The 24,853-nt window shown below is 40.3% G+C and overlaps 2 protein-coding genes across 4 annotated transcripts in view; both read left to right on the top strand.

Moving 5' to 3' along the window:
* The window catches only part of LOC139749587 (rab-like protein 3), a 54,117-nt gene extending 30,094 nt beyond the window's left edge, over positions 1–24,023 (top strand). Inside the window, exons 1-6 of one of the 3 annotated variants that reach the window (XM_071663663.1) lie at positions 8,674–8,805; positions 10,696–10,859; positions 12,655–12,864; positions 16,077–16,231; positions 23,418–23,531; positions 23,728–24,023. In XM_071663663.1, the coding sequence (XP_071519764.1) occupies positions 10,802–10,859; positions 12,655–12,864; positions 16,077–16,231; positions 23,418–23,531; positions 23,728–23,919 (729 nt within the window). In that variant the 5' untranslated portion in view covers positions 8,674–8,805; positions 10,696–10,801 and the 3' untranslated portion in view covers positions 23,920–24,023. Of the gene's footprint in view, positions 1–8,673; positions 8,806–10,695; positions 10,860–12,654; positions 12,865–16,076; positions 16,250–23,417; positions 23,532–23,727 lie in introns of those variants that run through there. The other 2 variants (XM_071663661.1, XM_071663662.1) reach the window with 2 other exon arrangements.
* Positions 6,641–8,626, top strand: LOC139749584 (uncharacterized). Its single transcript, XM_071663656.1, has one exon. It carries the CDS (start codon positions 6,663–6,665, stop codon positions 8,427–8,429), a length of 1,767 nt encoding a protein of 588 aa, XP_071519757.1. The 5' UTR covers positions 6,641–6,662; the 3' UTR covers positions 8,430–8,626.
* Positions 24,024–24,853: the final 830 nt, after the last annotated feature.

The raw sequence follows: 24,853 nt of genomic DNA, 5'->3' as shown, positions 1-24,853 counted from the left end.
TGTATCCTTAGCCCTACTCTCCCACAGACAGATAAAGCAGGGATACTTCCCCCACCATCCCATCCATACACAAACTGGACAACCATGTTGACATTACACACCTCTGCTGCTGACTAACCATTCTTGGAACAATACAATCTCCTCTCCTCTTACTTGTCAAAATGCCTTACACTGATAAAAAATTCTCTGCCCCTAGCAGCTTTCCTCCCACACTGTATATCCTTAAGACCTTCCACAAGGCATCTCTACCAATCCTATCATATGCTTTCTCCAGATCCATACATGCCATATCCATCTGTTTCTCTAATCATTCTCACACGTGTTCCTCGGGCAAACACCTGATCCACACATCCTCTGCCACTTCTGAAACCACACTGCTCCTCCCTAGTCTGATGCTCCGTACATGCCTTCACCTTCTCAATCAGTAACCTCCCATAAAATTTACCAGACACACTCAAAAAACTTGTACCTTTGTAGTTTCAACACTAACCTTTATATACAGTGAAACTATGCATGTATTCTGCCAATCTTTAGGCACCTAAACATGATCCATACACATACTGAAAATCCTAACCAACCAATCAATAACACAGTTACCCCTTTTCTTAATCAATTCAACTGCAATACTATCCACTCCAGCCTCCTTGCCACATTTCATCTTACGCAAGGTTTTCACTTCCTCTTTTCTCTTCACCAAATCACTTTCCATTACTCTTGCATACTTTGCATACCATCCAGATTCAAACACTTTCTTCCTAATATATGTAGATGACATAAGTGAAACAGTAAAATGTCCTGTGAAAATGTTTGCAGATGACACTAAATTCTGAAATATCTTGAAAAACTGTAAAGATAATACAGTATACTTACAGTGTTACAGGAAGACTATGACAAATTAAGCAGCTGGTTGTGAGAAAATGAGAAATGCAAATACATGATGACTGATGGAGGTAACCAAAGAATCCTGGATGAGTTTGGAGAGGATGATAAGCAATGACATGAAAATAAAAAGCATGTAATAGAGATGCTTAGAAAACAGTGTTATGAGATCTATGAGGATTTATTTCAGCCAAAAAGACATAAAAGGATGTGGGATATTATACAAAACATCTTGAATGCTGTGCATAATAAACTTGGTCATCATACCACGAAAAGGACATTGGTCGTTTGTTTTTCAAGAATGAATTAAAAGTTAAGAGATCTAAAAGGTAAAATATCACAGGAGTAGAGGAGCAACGCTTTGAGACAACAAGACTTTGACAGAAAATATCAAAATTAATAGAATGATCTTCAAACCAGTAAAATCCAGACCTTTAACAGGAAAAAGAATGATACCTACAAAAAGATCCATTCCTACGATGAAATAAAATTTCTTGATTGAGACAGTCATGTGTTCTATCTTCATATGTGCTATGCTACATATTAGTTAACTGATCAATCTTTTCCTACCTTGATCAATCTTTTCCAATCTTGTCCTACCTTGATCAATCTTTTCCAATCTTGATCAATCTTTTCCAATCTATCTTCATTTTTTGGCAAATAATGGACCACCAGGCTTTTCATTTGTCACTACCCTGACATCTTTAACCCCATTAACAATTTAGATCATATAAGATCTAAATAAGTAAATTTATGCTTACCAATCGTTTTCGTCACAAGAATGGCAATTTCCCTGTGTGGTTCTCGAAAGCTGTCGGCATGGTGTTGACGTTGACAGTCAGCTGATGATAATCCGGAATCCGGATTCCCAATCCAACTAGGAGAGATTGCAGAGATTGCAGCGGGGGTTGGAAGTATGAGAGTTACGTGATGCTTGAGGTTTTGTTTTAGAATAAGAAAATGTAATATATGATTAGAAATTAGTCACAATCTCAGAGATTGTAGCGGGGGTTGGAAGTATGAGAGTTACGTGATGCTTGAGGTTTTGTTTTAGAATAAGAAAATGAAATATATGATTAGAAATTAGTCACAATCTCAGAGATTGTAGCGGAGGTTGGAAGTATGAGAGTTACGTGATGCTTGAGGTTTTGTTTTAGAATAAGAAAATGAAATATATGATTAGAAATTAGTCACAATCTCAGAGATTGCCCCGCCTCACACCAAGCCCATTTATTCGGGAATCAGACTGACAAGAACTTTACAAGTTCATCATCAATATCGTCCCCATCTGTCTCCACGTCATCATTTTCAGCATGTTTATGGAGTTGCTGACTCTGGGGCTCCTAGACTGACAAGAACTTTACAAGTTCATCATTAATATCGTCCCCATCTGTGTCTACGTCATTGTTTTCAGCATGGTTATTGAGTTGCTGCTGACTGAGTTGCTGACTGAGTTGGACAAAATGTTTCTCATTCTGCTCTCGAGTCTTCTGGTTCTCTAATGTCTGAGACTTCTCCAACTCCTGGAAACGGGTGTCCATAATTTGCCCTATTGTGACAATATGGCCACGAAGTTCCTCGTTCGTCTGTCGGAGGTTCTGGTTCTCTTTTAGAAGGGCCTCATGCTTCTGACGGAGGGACTCCTCCAACTCCTGGAAACGGGTGTCCATATTTTGCCCTATTGTGACAATATGGCCACGAAGTTCCTCGTTCGTCTGTCGGAGGTTCTCGTTCTCTTTTAGAAGGGCCTCATCCTTCTGACGGTGGGACTTCTCCAACTCCTGGAAACGGGTGTCCATATTTTGCTCTATTGTGACAATATGGCCACGAAGTTCCTCGTTCGTCTGTCGGAGGTTCTCGTTCTCTTTTAGAAGGGCCTCATGCTTCTGACGGAAGGACTTCTCCATTTCCTCACGGAAGTTTTCAAAGCTCTGATGAAAGAAACTCTCTAACTCCTTCATTTTCCTGTCGTGCTCCATGTCCCTCTCGTAAACATGTTTGCGAAGTTCCTCGAGCTCTTGACGTAAGGAGCTCTGCGGATCTTGTATTTCTCCTGAAGACTGAGGAGGTACTGGTCGCTCGTCTGGCCCATGGCCCTGAGGAGGTACTGGACACTCGTCTGGCTCATGGCCCTGAGGAGGTACTGGACACTCGTCTGGCTCATGGCCCTGAGGAGGTACTGGACACTCATCTGGCTCATGGCCCTGAGGAGGCACTGGACACTCGTCTGGCTCATGGCCCTGAGGAGGTACTGGACACTCGTCTGGCTCATGGCCCTGAGGAGGTACTGGACACTCATCTGGCTCATGGCCCTGAGTAGGTACTGGACACTCGTCTGGCTCATGGCCCTGAGGTACTGGACGCTCGTCTGGCTCATGGCCCTGAGGAGGTACTGGACGCTTGTCTGGCTCATGGGTTGGATTACTCTCAGTGAATGTGGGCATGTCGGGGGAGTAACCCATGAGATAGTCGATGGTTTTTCTCATATTTTCATCATATTGTTCGACAACTTGAGAATCGGAGTTGGGGTGAAGGGCTTTCCTCAAAACTGCACGACGTTCGGCCGATTCCTTGGCTTCCTTGTCTTCCCTCCGCCACTTGTCTCTCCTTGCCTTATCCCGTTGCAGTCTCTTTAGCTTCTTTTGCTCCTTCCATTCGGCTTCTTTTCTCCTCATCTCCTCCACTTTGCGGAGGTGACGTTTCTCTCGCCGATCTCGCCGGTGTTCCCTGGCGAAGTGGATTTTCATATACTTTCTCAACATCATTCCCTTCTCCACGCCCTTCTCAGACACGGAGGTTGTGCTGGAAGAGTCCTGCCCCACGTCAGTTGGACGTTTGCGGGTGACGGGAGTGAAGACCTCTGGCGGCCAGTCCGAAAAGTCCTCCACCTCCCCGCGCGTTACACACACGAAGCCCACCGCTAGAATAGCAAGTGTTATAAGTGTGACTAATTTCATCATTGACAGTTTTAATTTATAAAAGATGGGGGCGAAAAATCAGTTGTTGGGTCAGAAAGCGATGTAGAAAAGGCGTGGTCTCTGGAATGTCTGTGGAGTAAGGTGTCGTAAAGATGTTAGTGAAGATGTTCGTCGTCGAAGGCTGGGTGGGAGATGACAGGTTGCAGGGAAGACTGGCAGTAGAGAGGTTGTTGAGGTTGTGGGCAGTAGACAGGAGGTAGGGCAGTGCTCCGGGGAATTAGGGAGTAAGTGGGGAATCGAGAGTTAGCTGGGGAGTAGATGCAAACTTAATTAAACCTAAGTTAACCACACCCTCGAGAAACTCATCTTCACTATAACGTCGAATCTCATCTTCACTATTCATGAGGCAAACGAATCTTCGCCTCACCTTACTTAGGCAAACACATCTTCACTAGTCCCTCAAAAGACGCATCTTCACTATAGGGTGTAAGCACACTAGATGGGTGGTTATGAGGTGTTATGATGATGGGAAGGTGATGAGGGATGGGCTACGATGGTGGGGAAGATGAGTTATGGTGGTGGGGAGAGGGTTATGAAGGATGTGCTAAGGTATTGGGGAGGATGGGTTATGGTTATGGAGAGAGAGGGATATGAGGCATGGGTTTCGGTTGGGAGATGAGGATTATGAGGGATGGGTTATGGTGTTGAGGAGAGGGCCTTACTTAGGCAAACACATCTTCACTAGTCCCTCAAAAGACGCATCTTCACTATAAGGTGTAAACACTCAAGTTGGGTGGTTATGAGGTGTTATGATGATGGGATGGACGTTATGAGGGATGGGCTATGATGGTGGGGAAGATGGGTTATGGTGTTGGGGAGAGGGCAATAACCTTACTTAGGCAAACACATCTTCACTAGTCCCTCAAAAGACGCATCTTCACTATTGGGTGTAAACACACTAGATGGGTGGTTATGAGGTGTTATGATGATGGGATGGACGTTATGAGGGATGGGCTATGATGGTGGGTAGGATGGGTTATGGTGTTGGGGAGAGGGCAATAACGTTACTCAGGCAAACACATCTTCACTACTTCTTCAAAAGACGTATCTTCACTATTGGGTGTAAGCACACTAGATGGGTAGTTATGAGGTGTTATGATGATGGGATGGAGGTTATAAGGGATGGGCTATGATGGTAGGGAAGATGAGTTATGGTGATGGGGTGAGGGCCATAACCTTACTTAGGCAAACACACCTTCACTTCTTCAAAAGACGTATCTTCACTATTGGGTGTAAACACACTAGATGGATGGTTATGAGGAAATGTTATGATGATGGGAAGAAGGTTATGAGAGATGGGTTATGGTGGTGGGGAGAGGGCCATGACCTTACTTAGGCAAACACATCTTCACTAATCCCTCAAAAGACGCATCTTCACTATTGGGTGTAAACGCACTAGATAAGTGTTTATGAGGAGGTGTTATGATTATACTCTCCCCACCACCACTATAACCAATCATCCCTCATAATCTCCTCACCACCATAACCCATCAATCATAACCCTCTCCCCGTATCCATCACCCATCCTACATAATCCTCCCACCACCACTCTAACCCACCCTCCCCTCCACCATAGCCCATCCCTCATAATCTCCCCACCACACCACCTTAGCCCATCCTTCATAAACTTCTCCCCTCCACCATAGTTCATCTTCCCCACAATCATAGCCCATCTCTCATAACCTTCTTCCCATCATCATAACATCTCCTCATAACCATCCATCTACTGTGTTTACAACCAATAGTGAAGATACGTCTTTTGAAGGACTAGTGAAGATGTGTTTGCCTAAGTAACGTTATTGCCCTCTCCCCAACACCATAACCCATCTTCCCCACCATCATAGCCCATCCCTCATAACGTCCATCCCATCATCATAACATCTCATAACCACCCATCTAGTGTGTTTAACCCAATAGTGAAGATGCATCTTTTGAGGGACTAGTGAAGATGTGTTTGCCTAAGTAAGGTTATGGCCCTCTTCCCACCACCATAACCCATCTCTCATAACCCTCTTCCATCATCATAGCACCTCCTCATAACCACCCATCTAGTGTGTTTACACCCAGTAGTGAACATACGTCTTTTGGAGGACTAGTGAAGATGTGTTTGCCTAAGTAAGGTTATGGCCCTCTCCCCAACACCATAACCCATCCCTCATAATCCTCATCTCCCAACCGTAACCCATGCCTCATATCCCTCTCTCTCCATAGCCATAGCGCCCCTCCACACCACCTTAGCCCATCCCTCATAAACTTCTCCCCTCCACCATAACTCATCTTCCCCACCATCATAGCCCATCTCGCATAACCTCCATCCCATCATCATAACACCTCCTCATAACCCCCCATCTAGTGTGTTTACACCCTATAGTGAAGATGCGTCTTTTGAGGGACTAGTGAAGATGGGTTTGCCTAAGTAAGGTAAGGCGAAGATTCGTTTGCCTCATGAATAGTGAAGATGACATTCGATGTTATAGTGAAGATGAGCCTCTCGAGGGTGCGGTTAACTTAGGTTTAATTAAGCTTGCATCTACTCCCCAGCTAACTCTCGATTCCCCACTTACTCCCTAATTCCCCGGAGCACTGCCCTACCTCCTGTCTACTGCCCACAACCTCAACAACCTCTCTACAGCCAGTCTTCCCTGCAACCTGTCATCTCCCACCCAGCCTTCGACGACGAACATCTTCACTAACATCTTTACGACACCTTACTCCACAGACATTCCAGAGACCACGCCTTTTCTACATCGCTCTCTGACCCATCCACTGACTTTCGCCCACATCGTTTAAATAACAAAACTCTCAATGATGAAATTAGTCACACTTATAACACTTGCTATTCTAGCGGTGGGCTTCGTGTGTGTAACGCGCGGGGAGGTGGAGGACTTTTCGGACTGGCCGCCAGAGGTCTTAGCTCTCGTCACCCGCAATCGTCAAACTGACGTGGGGCAGGACGCTTCCAACACAACCTCCGTGTCTGAGAAGGGCGTGGAGAAGGGAATGATGTTGAGAAAGTATATGAAAATCCACTTCGCCAGGGAACACCGGCGAGATCGGCGCGAGAAACGTCACCTCCGCAAAGTGGAGGAGATGAGGAGAAAAGAAGCCGAATGGAAGGAGCAAAAGAAGCTAAAGAGACTGCAACGGGATAAGGCAAGGAGAGACAAGTGGCGGAGGGAAGACAAGGAAGCCAAGGAATCGGCCGAACGTCGTGCAGTTTTGAGGAAAGCCCTTCACCCCAACTCCGATTCTCAAGTTGTCGAACAATATGATGAAAATATGAGAAAAACCATCGACTATCTCATGGGTTACTCCCCCGACATGCCCACATTCACTGAGAGTAATCCAACCCATGAGCCAGACGAGCGTCCAGTACCTACTCAGGGCCATGAGCCAGACGAGCGTCCAGTACCTCAGGGCCATGAGCCAGACGAGTGTCCAGTACCTCCTCAGGGCCATGAGCCAGACGAGTGTCCAGTACCTCCTCAGGGCCATGAGCCAGACGAGTGTCCAGTACCTCCTCAGGGCCATGAGCCAGACGAGTGTCCAGTACCTCCTCAGGGCCATGAGCCAGACGAGCGTCCAGTACCTCCTCAGTCTTCAGGAGAAATACAAGATCCGCAGAGCTCCTTACGTCAAGAGCTCGAGGAACTTCGCAAACATGTTTACGAGAGGGACATGGAGCACGACAGGAAAATGAAGGAGTTAGAGAGTTTCTTTCATCAGAGCTTTGAAAACTGCCGTGAGGAAATGGAGAAGTCCTTCCTTCAGAAGCATGAGGCCCTTCTAAAAGAGAACGAGAACCTCCGACAGACGAACGAGGAACTTCGTGGCCATATTGTTACAATAGGGCAAAATATGGAGACCCGTTTCCAGGAGTTGGAGAAGTCCCACCGTCAGAAGCATGAGGCCCTTCTAAAAGAGAACGAGAACCTCCGACAGACGAACGAGGAACTTCGTGGCCATATTGTTACAATAGGGCAAAATATGGAGACCCGTTTCCAGGAGTTGGAGGAGTTCTTCCGTCAGAAGCATGAGGCCCTTCTAAAAGAGAACGAGAACCTCCGACAGACGAACGAGGAACTTCGTGGCCATGTTGTCACAATAGAGCAAAATATGGAGACCCGTTTCCAGGAGTTGGAGAAGTCCCACCGTCAGAAGCATGAGGCCCTTCTAAATGAGAACGAGAACCTCCGACAGACGAACGAGGAACGTCGTGGCCATATTGTCACAATAGGGCAAAATATGGAGACCCGTTTCCAGGAGTTGGAGGAGTCCCTCCGTCAGAAGCATGAGGCCCTTCTAAAAGAGAACCAGAACCTCCGACAGACGAACGAGGAACTTCGTGGCCATATTGTTACAATAGGGCAAATTATGGACACCCGTTTCCAGGAGTTGGAGAAGTCCCAGACACTAGAGAACCAGAAGACTCGAGAGCAGAATGAGAAACATTTTGTCCAACTCAGTCAGCAACTCAGTCAGCAGCAACTCAATAAACATGCTGAAAACAATGACGTGGAGACAGATGGGGACGATATTAATGATGAACTTGTAAAGTTCTTGTCAGTCTAGGAGCCCCAGAGTCAGCAACTCCATAAACATGCTGAAAATGATGACGTGGAGACAGATGGGGACGATATTGATGATGAACTTGTAAAGTTCTTGTCAGTCTGATTCCCGAATGAATGGGCTTAGTGTGAGGCGGGGCAATCTCTGAGATTGTGACTAATTTCTAATCATATATTTCATTTTCTTATTCTAAAACAAAACCTCAAGCATCACGTAACTCTCATACTTCCAACCCCCGCTGCAATCTCTGCAATCTCTCCTAGTTGGATTGGGAATCCGGATTCCGGATTATCATCAGCTGACTGTCAACGTCAACACCATGCCGACAGCTTTCGAGAACCACACAGGGAAATTGCCATTCTTGTGACGAAAACGAACGGTAAGCATAAATTTACATAGTTATGTCTTTTATGATCTAAATTGTTAATGAGGTTAAAGATGTCAGGGTATTCGTGACGAATGAAAAGCCTGGTGTGGTCCGGTATTCGCCAAAAAATGAAGATAGATTGGAAAAGATTGATCAAGGTAGGACAAGATTGATCAAGATTGGAAAAGATTGATCACGGTAGGACAAGATTGATCAGTTAACTAAGGTGTAGCATTGCACATATGAAGATGAAATGGAAGAGATTGATCAGTTGACTAATGTGATTGCATTGCACGTGAGGCCCAGCCTAATATTTCTGTCTACCAGATACTTTTCCCTAGCTAGTACTTATCAAGCCTATCTAAAAAATTACTGAAATCTGTTACATGTGGTGGAAGCCTGCCATTAACGTATGACTAAATCAAGAAATTTTATTTCATAGCAGAATGGACCTTTTTGTATGTGTCATTGTATTTCCTGTTAAAGGTCTGGATTTTACTGGTTTGAAGAAGATCGATATATTAATTCTGATATTTTCTGTCAAAGTCTTATTGTCTCAAAGCGTTGCTCTCCTCCTCCTGTGATATTTTACCTTTTAGATCTCTTAAATTTAATTTTATTCCTGAAAAACAAACGACCAATGTCCTTTTCGTGGTATGATGACCAAGTTCATTATGCACAGCATTCAAGATGTGGATGGACATATGTTTTGTATAATATCCCACATCCTTTTATGTCTTTTTGGCTGAAATATATCCTCATAGATCTCATAACACTGTTTTCTAAGCATCTCTATTACGTGCTTTTTATTTTCATGTCATTACATCCTCTCCGAACTCATCCAGGATTCTTCGGTTACCTCCATCAGTCATCATGTATTTGCATTTCTCATTTTCTCACAGTCAGCTGCTTGATTTGTCATAGTCTTCCTGTAGCACTGTAAGCATACTGTATTATCTTTACAGTTTTTCAGGTTATTTCAGAATTTAGTGTCATCCACAAACATTTTCACAGGACATTTTACTGTTTCAGTTATGTCATTTACATATGTTAGTAGGAAGAAAGTGTTTGGATCCGGATGGTATGCAAAGTATGCAAGAGTAATGGAAAGTGATTTGGTGAAGAGAAAAGAGGAAGTGAAAGCTTTGTGTGAGATGAAGTGTGGCAAGGAGGCTGGAATGGAAAGTATTGCAGTTGAATTTATTAAGAAAGGGGATGACTGTGTTATTGATTGGTTGGTTAGGATTTTCAGTATGTGTATGGATCATGTTTAGGTGCCTAAAGATTGGCAGAATACATGCATAGTGTCACTGTATTAAGGAAAGGGGATTAAAGGTTAATTTTGAAACCACAAAGGTACAAGTTTCTCTAGTGTGTCTGGGAAATCATATGGGAGGTTACTGATTGAGAAGGTGAAGGCATGTACGGAGCATCAGACTGGGGAGGAGCAGTGTGGTTTCATAAGTGGTAAAGGATGTGTGGATCAGGTGTTTGGCATCTATGGATCTGGAGAAAGCATATGATAAGGTTGGTAGAGATGCCTTGTGGAAGGTCTTAAGGATATACAGTGTGGAATGAAAGCTGCTAGAGGTAAAGAAGTTTTTATCAGTGTAAGGCATTTTTACAAGTAAGAGGAGGAGATTGAATTGTTCCAAGAAAGGTTGGTCAGCAGCAGAGGTGTGTGATGTCAACATGGTTGTCCAGTTTGTTTATGGATGGGATGGTGAGGGAAGTAAATGGTGGCAGATTTTTACAGGTGAGACAGTCAGGAACAGAATATGCTGTGAAATGTGACTATGTATGTGAAATGTATTATGGTTGTGTCATAGTCGACATGTACCTACAAAGGGCTAAAAGTTGGAAGTACAAAAAAATAGAACTCTAAATGCTTAATTTTTACAGTTTCAGGTTGAGAAGATTTGACTGGCCGTCAGATGATATCACTTTATCAAGGTGGAGAAGAAAAATTTGTTGCTTCACTCTGTATTCAGATAATTAGAAAGAAGGAATGGCAAATCATGCAAATGCTATGAATAAAGTGAAGATCCTTGTTGTTGGAGACTCAGGTAATGCATGATGGGCATTATTTTGTGTGTATATCAAAAATTGTATTAATATTATTAGCCTTCTTGTTAAAGGAAAATATTTTAAGATGTAATTTGTGAGCAATTGTTGAATTAGAAATATGAATTAGAGTTGGAACTGATGTAAAGATACATGTACACCATCAGTAATAAGGAAACAAGGTTAAGGAAGTCCTTCATATTAGAGCAAACATGAAACATGACTCGAGAAAGTGGATTTAAAGTTTTTCATACTTATTTACCACTTCCCAGAGAATGGCCAGATTTGCTAACATCCTTCTTGCAGCTGTCATGTAAACTGCACAAAAATTAGAACTCCTTACATGTCTCCCTTATGTGCATTCTTCTCGTTCTATCCTTCCAGTACTCTTCTGCTGTTTCCCTATGTCATAGGTGGTCTTCCTCACACACCAGCCTCTTACTATAATGCACTTTCCTTGTAAACTCCCTGTTTTGCATTCTTTCCACTTGCTCAAACCACCTCAAACTAATAGGTTTCACCCACTCTGCCACTCCACAGTTCATTCCCTTTGCATTTCCTGCCAGGCCATATCCCAGACACCCTCCCATCCCCAGTGTTTTATAGACCTGCTCTTCTCTCTAAGACCCTCCCAATGATCACTTTTAACACCCTATTCTTGAGCAGATTAAACTGCTATGGTGACAAAACAATGTTGATGCAAACCCATATTCACTTGGAGTAACTCACCCTCCTTCCCTTGTCCTCACACACATGATTTACTCTCTCCCCCAAAAAAGCTCCACATTGCACCCAGCATATACTCAAAACACCTGCCAGAAGACATCTTTATCAATCCGCTCATTTGCTTTCTCCACTTCCATGAATTCCATATACAAATATCTTTTTTTCTCCAAGTACTTCTCACACAGATTTTTACAGAGCACAGTCATGGTCCACACATCCTCTACCTGAGAATATGTGGCGAGAGGCAGGTTGAGTGTGTAAGGAGTGACAGTGCAAATGTGAGTTGTGGTAGTAAATGCAAGCAGATTGAGAGAGCTAGCCTGGTTGTGCTGAAATGGTTAGGACATATGGACAGAATGAGTGAAGAAAGGCTGATTAAGAGGATGTACGTGTCAGGAGTGGAGGGAGCATGGGATGGGGGAAACCAATATGGAAGGAAGGAGTTTAAGAGGCTTTGAATTATCATGGGTAGATCTTCTAGGAGGGTAAGGGGCATGCATGGGATAAACTGCTTCGGAGCAATGTGGTATACAGGTGATGACATACTGTAACTGGGCTTAACTAGGGAATACAAAGCAGTCAGTAGAAACCTTGGAATGCTTTGTTGGGTTTGGCTGCTGGTGGAGGGCACTGGTTTCATTACAGTGGGGAATTTTGTGTCAGAAATATTGTTAGATATAGTATTCCATCCACTGCTGGTCATTTCTTAGAGGAATTTAAACTTGGGTGTATTTTCAGCTGACCAGTTCATAGTACATATTTTCTAAATTGTAGTAGGTAGAATAAAGACTAGAAAAATTAAGTGGAACTCATCTGATATTTTTATTTGTCTATAATGCCAGTACCTACGAAAAAATTTGTTTGTACTGTCTTTATTCATTGGGAAGGAATCATTTCAGATGAGAAGGATTATTGTAGTAATGTTAAGAGGGTATTGATGAGATGCATGCATACCAAAACAGCATATTTCTTGCCTACCTAGCATGGCCATAGGTCAAATGTTTGGTCACATAGGTTGATGTTGCAATATGTTTTACTTACTATCATTTTCAAGTCATTTAATGTTTTCAGGAGTGGGGAAGTCCTCATTAGTTCATCTAATCTGTCATGGACAGACTCTCAGCAATTCATCATGGACTATTGGTTGTAGTGTGGAGGTTCGTGTGCATGAGTATCGTGAAGGAACACCCAGTCAACGACAATACTTTGTAGAATTGTGGGATGTTGGTGGAAGCAATTCCCATAAGAATGCTCGACATGTATTCTACAATCATGTCCATGGTTTGTATGCCAAATTCATTTGTTACTTAATGATTTCAAGAATTAATGAATTGATTAGGAGTGATCTAGATTTGTAGAAAATTAGACACTAGTTTACATTGGGTTTTATTATCTAAATGAAGCCTGAGTAAAAAAATTGTCTAAACTAGACAATTTATGAGCACAGAGAGCCAGTGATCATTTTTAAGGTCTGGTAGGTAGACAGCCTTCATTTCAAAGTTAGACTTCTCAAACAAAACAACTGCCCTTCCCTCATTTTTATGACTGGCTAATGCATTTCTGTAGTCAAGCAGTACAATAGAACCTTAACTATTTAGTTGCTAAACATCCTACGAAACTTGCAGTCATACTGCTAGATTTACTCTCAAAGCAGACTCTCACTTTTCACCTGCCTTGCAATCCATGAGCTTATCCTTCCTTTTCTCTTCAAGATTCATCATGGAAAAGTTCATTCCTTGAAAGATTAATTGTGACTGGGTGAGGTGCAGTGTTGATAGTGTCTCTAACTAACATATTACACAGTAATTAGTAAAAAAAATTTTTACCAGCGAGTGCTGTCTCGATGATAAAGACTTTAACTTGCATTAATCTACTATGCTGCAAGATGTGGGCTGCAAGTTTATGTCTGCTGCTAGTCATTTGGTTCCTGGTGCAGCTTCAGATGTTCTTGCACACTAAATATTGAGAACTAAATGAGACTTAGTATGTTTTCCCTAAACTTATCTGCATGGCCTTTTGTGGGGTTGATTTACTAATTTTGCAGTACTGCAGAAAGTATTACATGAATTTCAGTATTTCACCATTTAATAGGATAGATTTTAGTGAGACATTAACTCATACAGGATATTCCAGTGTTGAAAAAGGTTTTCCCTACAGACTGATGAAAATTAGAAAATCTGAAATATTAAACTATGTTTTGAAAGGTAATTTATTTTTTCTACAGGGCATTGTCCTATGAGTATTACCTAGTGGAAAATCAGTTACAAGAATCTATTTGTCAGCAGAGCTACACATAAGAGAACTGTGAAAGAGATGAACAGTGTGCTGGTAAATATTAGAATTGCATTCAAGTACAGTACATGCCTTGCAAGTCTGGTCACCACATCTAGATTATCTCAAAAGTTTGACTGAAAGAGTACGAAGAAGAGCAACTACGATGGTGCCTGAATTAAGAGATCTTATCTGCAGAGAGGTTGAGGGCTACAGAGCTGTCTACCATGGAGATGAGAAGAGAAAGGGGAAACCTAATAATGGCTCTCAAGTTTCTAAATCAGCAGGAAAATATTGATAGAAAACAGTTTTGGTGAAAGGGTGTTAAGAAGCACTGGTTTAGTGTAAGGGTGGTGGAGGGTTGAAATAAACTGACTTAGAAGACTGTGCATGCGAACAATTTACAAGTCTGAGGGACTGCTTGTTGGCTTGGAAAGTTCAGGAGACATGGTGTCATGAGTGTAGAATTCTCTGCATTTTCCAAATAGATAATTATAAACACATGTATGCAGCATCAGGCCAAAATTGGAATATTCTTCTCAAGTTTGGTTACTGGACTCAACAGTTACACTGCTCAGTGTTTCATGTGAGGAATCATCATGGACGGCTCTGTGGCTCCTGCCCTTATCTGAATTCCTAGTTGATGTATGGTTCTATTTCTTTCCCATAGATATCATCACAACCAAGTAGCACAGCTGGAAAAAATATCACAAATCACAGTCACCCATAGATCACCAAATCTAGTGTGACTGCATTACCATGTCATGAAGCCAGATTTATTTGCCAAATATACAAAATCTCTTGTATTTGTATTTATATTATTGGTAAAAAATAATGGTGATTTTTCATTTATTCATGCAATTAATGTTCATTTTACATAAATGATAAATAATGAATAAATGATGCATAAGATATATGAAAATATATATGATGAAAAAGATATGTAAATATGTATGGGATGTGTAAAATCACATAATTATATTGAAATTTGCTTATGTCATCTTTAGATATTTATTAGTAGATAGTCACCATAAATTGCATTAGAGTTGGTAATTTTCTTAATCTTACTTTAGAAATGTTGCATCACTCTTTTCTTTCTTTTTTGTGCTTATTTCAACTTTATAGATATCCTTCCCAACACTTGGTTCATGCTACAGTTTATGAAAATTTGATTAAATTAACATGAACCTTTTATTTTTTCTTCATTAGCTTATGGATTAGTTCTAATCAGATACATATAGGTTGAATGAGTGAGAAATAATCAGATAAGAGAGAGGTGCCATGGTGAGAAGAGGATGTGCTGTAATAGTATGGACATATGGAGAGGATGAGTGAGGAAAGACTACTATAAGGGTAAACTTTCAGAATTGGAGAGAATTAGGAAGGGAGACCAAGGACAAGATGGAAGGATGTAGTGAAAGAGGCTCAGAGTTATCAGAGCCTGAGAATGCATGGTGATGTAATAAGTTATGCATGGGATAAAGGTAATTGGAGTGATGTGGTGTACAAGGGGTGACGTACTGAGAGTGGGCTGAACCATGGCATGTGAAGCTCTTAAGAGAAACCACAGAAAGGTATGTGAGTAGGGTGTCTTCGTTTTTCACTGCATTATACATGACAGCTAGAGTGGATGTGAGAAAATGAGGCCATTTTTCTTCTGTTTGTGGCACTGTGTTGCTAATTCAGGAAATTGTGAATGTTTGAAAAAAGGATATTCTATACCTTTTTTTATGTTATTTAATCATGATGATTCAGAGTTCTTTAGATTTGCTGCATTCATAAGGTTTTTACTTTTTTCTGTTTAAACTCAGAATATAATAGGCTGTTTTACACTCTTGCTGTAGGGTAGCATATGCAGCATCTACCCAAATCTTCAATCTTCACTTATTATGGTGTTCAGCATCTGATGGCCTTAATTGAAACTCACTGAAGAATTTTATTAGTTTGGCCAAAACATTTTGATTTCTTTGTCATCACATCTTCACCTTAGACTGCAGAGCTAAAGATGTTCATGGTAAACAGAATTATCACTGTTCATACTCAAGCTTCATTGTTTTTTATGCTTAGGCTCCAACCTCCACAGCTTTTCCTCAGTTGTTTCTCATTGTCCCATTTTCATTATTGTGCCAGTGTATTTACCCTTCTGTTTTGTCTGGAATAATTTCAGTTTATTTACAGGGGATTGTATATTACTTTTTTCTGCAATAAACTTTTACTTTCAGGCATCATTCTTGTACATGATTTGACCAATCGAAAATCACAGTTAAACCTTCGACGTTGGTTATCTGAAGTTTTGATCCGTGAAGGAGGTGGATCTAAAGCTCGAACTCCCCTAGTTGAGGACTTTGATGCAGAGCAATTTGGAGGGTTTTCTCAGGTATATGGTGTGAAAAAGGTAGCTATTACACGCATTTTTCTGTTTTAACACCTCTTCCTGGGAGTCTGGGTTGTTCGTATGTCTACAAGGGGTAAGCTTGTAGGTATGATTTGTTTGTAAGGCTTTTTCCTTGTATCTTACTTTTGCTTTTAGTGTGTATATGGTGTAGTATTATTGTACTAAAATATTGCATGGACACATTTTACTAAAACTTAGCATAAGGATGTACTGCTCTATTGTTTGTAGAATGTCATCATTGATTTTTACTGATATCATTACCCCTTTTGTCTTGCATGCATTGAATGCCTTTGGAATGTTTTTATGTCACTTCCCATGTTTGTGAGGTCGTGCAAGGAACAGATGAAGAATGGTCTTATATTGTCTGAAACCCAGAGCCCCATATCCAGTCAGGCCTCCCAGACCTTTCCATGGTTTTCCCTGACCACTTCATATTCCCTGGTTCAGCCCATTGACAACATCTTTTCCATTGTATGTCACATCAGTCCAGTTCCCTCTATCCCATTCAAACCCCCTCTGCATGATCAGGTCCCATAACTCAAAGCCTCTTTCACTTCATGCCTCTTGGTCTACCCCTCCCTTTTGCTCTTTTCACTTGTGACATGTATATTATCCTCAAAGTCAGCCAACCTTCACTCATCCTCTCCATGTGACCAAACCTTTTCAGCACACCCTATTAAGCCCTCTCAGTTATACTCCACTTACATCATTACCACACTTCTCTCTTGCACTGTCATGATCAACCCTCATCACATCACATATCGTTCTTAGGCATTTCATATCTAACACATCCACCCTCTTCCATTCTGTTGCATCTAGGGCCCAAGACTTTCACCCATACAGCACTGTCAGGATTACTGTATCATCAAGCAAATTCATCTTTGCCTTTATAGACAGTGACCTCTGTTTCCATATGCTCATTAAGGCACCCAGGAACTGTGGTTCACCTTAGTTTCCATAGTTCCATCACTGCCATATCCACTCCCAGGTATCTGAAACAATTCACATCCTCCAAGTTTGCTCCCTATTTTTCATCCACAGATAGCAATTGACTTATCTCCCAGGCCCTCCCACACCTATTGTACTGTAGACTTACCCTCTCTCCAAAACCTTGGGATTCAATTCCCTCACCTCCTTATCCATAAACAGACTGAACAGCCATAATGACATACACCTTTGATGTAGATCCACCTTCACTTGGTACCACTAATCTACCACCCTTTCTTTGTCTTTTGTGCTCAGAAAGATTTACTTCTTGTTTTGTTGTGAGGAACATTAACTTGTGTTGATACTTCAGATCAAGTTTTGAAGTACACTTGTTTAAAAGATAAACCACTTTCTGTTTTATTTAGCACATGACTCATTCTACATACTAGGATCTATCTCCTGTCCAAGAACACTCTTATTACACTTTTGTACCGTTCTTCTCCTTCCTAATGGTCAAATATGTTGTTTTTTTGCAAAGGATTAACTTTTTTTTCAGGAAGACCCTTTTTTATTCACGTCACTGACTAGGTTTTGAAGTACTCTGCATGAATGATGAAACCTTTTTCTGTTTGATTTTATATTTGTCCATATACATTATAACATATAAGTGTATCTGTGAAGTTGATTTGATTTGTGATTCAGTTTGAATACTTGGGGATGATCTGATTCATGATTTACTTAAAAAAGATAATTGTGATTCTCATGGTTCTAGTATCCACTTCTCTCTAAACTGCACCTTATGTACCTGGTCAACTAATTTTTCAAAAGCACAAATAACAAAACAAAAAACCTCGCAAAACAGATCACTGAAAACAATCACTGGCTTCTTAGAAACCACAAATGTTCAATATCTGCACAATGAAATGAAAGTACTTTTATTTTCACTCCACCTCATTATGCTTGGCACCCAGTTCTGTGCAACTGCATTGACCCCTCCAATCTAAGCCTTTTCATAACTGTTCACCAGTCTCCATAAAAAGCTCACCCCAGTCTCACACTTTATCTACCTGTGCTCACAGATCCCACTACCCCTAGCAAATACCACTTAGACTAAACTCATTTACTCCAGAAAGGCAAACACTAAACAACTTCCCTTAACAACCCAGTCTTAAGCTCCATTTCACCAGACATGCACTATTTGAAACTACGTTCATCAAACAGACATAAGTCAGACTTTCTGCACCATATTCAGTATACTCCCATCTCTTCGGTATTATGAATATCAATTCAATGTATATCACAGATCCCCTCATGCCCAAGATGCAACTTGCACACTGAAGACACCAAACATCTCAGCTGCCATGCACTTACCCTGCCAAGACAAACACATCGCACTTCATGAGCTGTTGTCCTGGACATTGGATGTGGCATACTTTCTGAGCAGTGAAGGAGCCCCACAAAAGGGACTCTGGTGTTGCATGGTTCAAGATATAAATGTATATCCAGTACAGTCAATTTAGTTGAATGATGAAGTCACCCTTATATCAGTTTTTTCAACGGAACTCTTAAACCAGTATTTATTGTAACTTCCCTAAAAAGGGCAGTAATTTTTTCATTCAATTATAATGACATTATACCAAGTACAGGTATTGCATTTAATATAACCAATAATAGATAAACTATCAAGATGCAGAAAAATGAAGTGTGGTGACAGGCTAGGTCGTGTTTCAACTTGGTAGATCCAGTCATAAGTAAGGTGCTGTATTTTGCTTTCTATAGATTCATATCTCTGTGTCATGTCCTCATCACAAAGTAGTTGTTTAACTTGAATTTCTTTAATAGATCTTTCTAATACTGAAACCTGTCTAGGTACCCTTATAATTTGTCATGTAATTCTAAATGCAAACACTTATTTCTCTACAGTTAGCATTATTCACAAACATGTTCAGGTTCATCTGCAAGTTATGTTTTTAGATAAAGAATGGCAATGGCATCAAGGTTAGGCCTTATGGAGTCCCAGTGTTTGCTTTAACCCAAATTGACAAAGCACCTCTGATATATATCATGTTCCGTTATGTATGTTATTTTCAGTCCATTGAATGAGTCCTCTTAAACTTGCTAGGAAATCTAGTTTTTGTACCAGCTTTCTGTTAAGGACAGGATTAAGTACCTCTTGGCTGTTCAAGAATACAAAGTCTATTTTTTTTCCATTTAGTATCGCTCATAATCTGTTGTTCAAGTCCGGAAGAGTTGATATGTATGCTGTCTTCCCACTAAACTCAAGCTGCCTCTCAGTTAAGCAGTTCCTCCTTTGAAAATACTTTGTTTTCCTTGTATTTGTTATTTGCTTCAGTAGTTTGCACTGCTTGTCAGTGTTAATGGTTATTAAATGAGGCTTGTTTCCATTTGTCTCTCTTAAGAATGGAACCACAAAGTTTTGTTTGAGTGTACTTGCTTGTTATTATCTAAATCTTCATACAGGAGGGATTTCTTGATGTGGGACCAATCTCAACCTTGTATATATATTGTGCAGGCTTTTGTGTGTGTTTTTGTGCATGTCCTTTTATATGAATAGCTGTGTTTCTGAAGGGATGTATGATCTGTTGGTAATTTGTTTTAAAATTAGTGCTGAATTGCCTTTTTTAAGTTGCTTTATTATGATCTTGTCAGCTCTTAGTATGGTTGTAAGTATTGCATTGCTCACCTTGGACTAGAATTTCATGGAATATTATATCTTTTGAATTTTTACTGGATTTAAAGACATTATTTTTCTAAGTAGCTGACATAGCACACGCAATATATGCAAAATATGTGGTTGAAAGGAAAATAATGTGTGAAAAAGAATGAAGAAATTAGTCAGAGCTCCTCATGTGTTTGTAGACCTACCTCATAAAGGTAGAAACGTTACATGCAAAGGGGAAGAAGAGAGAAGGAAGAGAGTTCCATATCTTCATTGTTTTAAAAAAGAAGGAAGTAACATTATGGTCAATCCTCGTGTGGCTGGCCTCCTCCTAGAAATGCTGGGAAACAGCAACCAAATATGAGTAATGGGTTCAAGTCATTGTGGCAGGATCACATGGAGACAGCTCACAAGATCAGTGACTAGAGTATTAGAATAGGGAGAGGGTAGCAACATCATGGCAAATAGGGAGGAATGGTTGGGAGATGATGACTGAAAAACTGATTAGATGGAAGACATTTGATTCCATTCTGGCTAGGAAAGAGGTGGAAGAAGAACCACCCACCTATGTGAGCAGTATTCCATAATGGGGCAAAGAAGCCCCATGTAGATATTAAACAGCTTCTCTCATGATGAATAATTACAGCACATATTTAACACTTCCATCTTGTAGGTAGTAGATTTTGTAATGTTGATTATATATGAGGTAGGGTTTTCAGGATGGAGTGGAGTATATGGTTAAGTTCATCATGTTTATGTTATTGTTGGTATTTTGAAAATGAAAAGAGGGAAAACAAGTGATATTTAGAAAAATTTTAACACTATTTCATTTAGCCAGGTTTCTTCCCATTCTGAGATATTGCATAAGGCCGAAAGAGATGAGTACAGTATAAGAAAGAGATGAATAATAGAGTAAGGAGGGAAAGACAAATGAGTTGAAGTATGTAGAGTGGAATTGGCAGTGGAAGAATGAATAGGGTTAGTTGTTGAAGAGAGATCATTTATGGAGAGAAGAAAGAAGGTAAGCAATAGTACAGAACCCTGAGGAATACCAGTTTTGATAGAATATAAGGGGAAAGTCTCTTCATTGATAGTTACTACAATGGAATGACTTGAAAGAAAGCAGTGCATTAGGGAACAGAGGGAAACAGAAAAGCCAGTGGAAGGAAGTTTAGAAAGCAGAGACTTTTGCCACACCCTGTCAAATGCTTTGAAGATGTCAAGGGCCATGAAGAAGGATTCATCAAAGTCCCTTAGAAAGGAGGACCAGAAATGAGTCATGTAGGAGAGATCACCAGTGTAAAATGAACTGCAAAAGCCAAATTGGTCATAAGAAAGAAGGAAATGGGATTCAAAGTGTCTTAGAATGTAAGAATTCAAATTGTCTTTAGAGATGGCAGAGGTGACATCAGTGCAGCAATAGTTGGAAGGATTTGAATGGGCTCCTTTCAGAGGGAAGGGAGCACCAAAGCATGCTTCCAAGCATGAAAAGTTTTGGTTCTGAGAGAGATGGAATAGGTGAACATAGATTGAAGCTAACTTGGAAGCACACATCTTTGAGATTTTAGGTGGTATGCCATCTGGGTCGTACACCCTGCCCACTTGATGCTGGTAAAAGTAATTGGATGACCGTATACTTGGAAAATATAGGAGAGGGCAGAGTTTTAGTGGGTGGAGATGAGTGAGGAGGATTAGATGCTGAGTCATCCAAAGAAGAATTAGAGGAAAGTATGGTACTAAAAAGATTGACTTTATCAGCTGGAAAGTTAGCTGTAGATTAATTGGGTTGGAAGAGAGGGAAAGGTTGAATTACAAAAGTTATTGGAGATGCTTTATGTTGTGGACCAAGTAGATTTATAAGTAGATATAAAATCAGCGCACTTTCTTTTTATGAAGGTGTGCTGGACTTTACACAGAATAGCTTTACAATTATACCAAATGAAAATAAAAGTGGAGTGGAATTCAGGGAAAGGGAAGAGCTTCAAGGCCTGGTACATTCTATCCATGATACAACAGACATTAGAGCAGAAGTGATTAAATCTTGATCAGAGGAAGCGAGAAGATTGCATGATAGGTGGAAGTGCTACCACTAGGTTATGATCGCCCCTAATAGGGAAACGACTGTTGGAATGCTATTCAGTCTAATACCCTTTGTCTCACATTGTTGAGCTACAGGGTCTAGGCCGGTCAAATCCCATCAGGCTCACACAACCAGCAGATAGCATTTTACAGAATCTAAATGTACAACATGGAGGTATATGAATATGAATAGTGCATTTGAATGTGCACTTCTATAGAACATACAAACCTCCAACTGCCAGGCTGGAACCCATGACCCCTGTGTGTCAGGCAGGAGCACTACTGCTAGGCAATGATTACCCCTATTAGGGAAATGACTTCGAATACTATGTAATCAAATACCCTTCATCTCATGTTGGTGAGCAATGGGTCTAGACCTATCAGATCCCATCAGGCTCACACAACCAGCTGATGGCATTTTGCAAAACCTCATAGAGTGAATTGGAACGATGTGGTATATTGGGGTTGACGTGCTGTCAATGGACTGAACGAGGGCATGTGAAGCATCTGGGGTAAACCATGGAAAGATTTGTGGGGCCTGGATGGGGATAGGGAGCTGTGGTTTTGGTGTATTACACATAACAGCTAGAGACTAAGTGTGAATGAATGTGGACTTTTTGTTTGTTTTCCTGGCCCTACCTCACTGAAGTGGGGTGTAGCGATGCTGTTTCCTGTGGGGCAGGGTAGTGACAGAAGTGGATGAAGGCAAGCAAGTATGAATATGTGCATGGGTATGTATGTAATGTCTGTATAATATGTATGTATATGTTGATATGTATATGTGCATATGTGGGCATTTATGTATATATATGTGTATATGAGTGGATGGGATATTCTTCGTCTGTTTCCTGGCGCTACTTCGCTGATGCAGGAAACAGCAATTATGTATATTAATAATGAAAATAATATTATATATACATATATATTATTATTATATCTAATCACTGTTTCCCTCGTAAGTAAGTAAGTGAAATGTCCACTGGAACGCAAGTATCTATAGTATGAAGTTGTTCTCCAAGAAGCAGATATGGATTTCTGAGTGTCACTATAAAGAGGAATGAAGAATTCCAAGGGAAACATGGTATTATGAATAGAATAATTGTTGAAGTAACAGATGGTGTGCTGAGGTGGTATGACATGTGGACATATGCAAAAAAAAAACCCACTTTGGAGAGCCTTTCAGTAAGGGTATATTTGGGTAAGGTGAGTAAGATTAGAGCTACATGACCATAGGGGAAATGAAAATGCATGGAAATACTCCTCATAGGTGTTCTTCATTAAAAGTATGTGCATGTAATGTTTTATTTTATTCACTGTTGTTTATTAGGAAAAAGGACTAAGAAAAAATATGCTGTTTCGTTTAGGAAATATTTCTTGGAAAATCTTTGACTGACAAAGCACAGAACCCACTTGTTCAGGGTATTTTTCATAACTTTTCTGCTCTTTCATAGTAGCACATCAAGTTTTTTTGTATTTCAACAGCTGCCTGTATTTGTTGTGGGGACAAAGCAGGACCAGATTGCTGAATTTCGTACTTCTGGAAGAGTGCGTAGCTCCTCAATTGCTGATGAATGTGGTGCTGATGAAATTAGTGTAGTAAGTATGATGATTTTTATTATCCCTTTTAATCTGCTAGTTACTGTGGTCTAAATAGACAGAAATATTTCTTTGCATTTATACTTCCTTCTTTAGTGTGATTTGTCCAGAAATATAATATGTTTCAGCTTCATTCATTTTTATATGTTAAAAGTCCTGCATCATTATTATCAGTTGTGTTATATTTTTGTTACAGAACACACAAGACCAACGCTTTTTAGCACCAGGTTCCAGTAATGCCGTCAAACTCTCTCGTTTCTTTGATAAAGTAATTGAACGGCAACAGACCACAACCTCAAGGGCAGATGGTGGCTTTTCATATCCTGAAAGGGATAATGCAATGTACAGAAGAAGCAAATACACATCTTTGTATATTTCTACTGGATAGATGGTAGGAATAAATTGATTTCTTTTGTAATTCAGTATTTGCTCAAGATTTTGTATTGTCGACCTTTTCATGATGTAAAAGATTATTAAAGAAGTGGAAAACCATTTATTGCATCATTGATTATCTCATAATTATCAGACTTACTGAGACATTAATATTAATGACAGTGGATACCTTGAAGACAGTATTCTGGCATATGAATTCAAAGTGAGGAGCTAAGTTAATTAATACTGTAATGACCTGGAATTTCAAAGAGGCTGTCAGCTGACAGCTACAACAAGAATTTTAGGATATCAGTAACAGGTTTTCATTAAATGATAATCAGTTTATGGAAATATTTATATTCTAACTCCATTTGTTTTTAAATTAGTTTCCTTTTCCATTCATTTTTTCTTAACAGAATTCCATAGATCTCTGTTTCACTATACTGTTCCTCTCTTTCCACAGTTCATTCTTTCCACTTCTTTGGCAATCTCTATAAATCCATCCTTCTGCATTATCTCTGCCACATTTTGTATTGTTTCTTCGACATCTCTTAGGTTATTGTTTATCTTTTCTTGAAGTTATATTTTGTACTACACTTCAGTTCTTTAGTTACTTGATCTGTATCCTTCTTGACCCCTCTCTTAAAAGTTGTGATTTGTACTGCTCTTTATATGCTTTAGCTTCTTGATCCGTATCCTTTTTGCTTTTCATCCAAATTTCTCTTCCTAGAATATTTAAAATAAAAGTGCTACCCTACATATTATCATGTGATTGAACAATGCCCCACTTAACCCTTCTATTGACCTCACAGCATACACACAACCTAGCCATTCTCCCTAACCAAAAAACGTCAAGTATATGCTTGTCTATCTTGTCAATATTTTACCTAAGCTATGTGTGATTATGAACATCATTATGTTAAAAATAAGGATTCGCAGATTCGCATTAC

This window comes from Panulirus ornatus, chromosome 7 (genome assembly GCF_036320965.1).
Source record: "Panulirus ornatus isolate Po-2019 chromosome 7, ASM3632096v1, whole genome shotgun sequence".
Classification (NCBI taxonomy): domain Eukaryota; kingdom Metazoa; phylum Arthropoda; class Malacostraca; order Decapoda; family Palinuridae; genus Panulirus; species Panulirus ornatus.
This window is presented reverse-complemented; position numbering and strand designations above follow the sequence as displayed.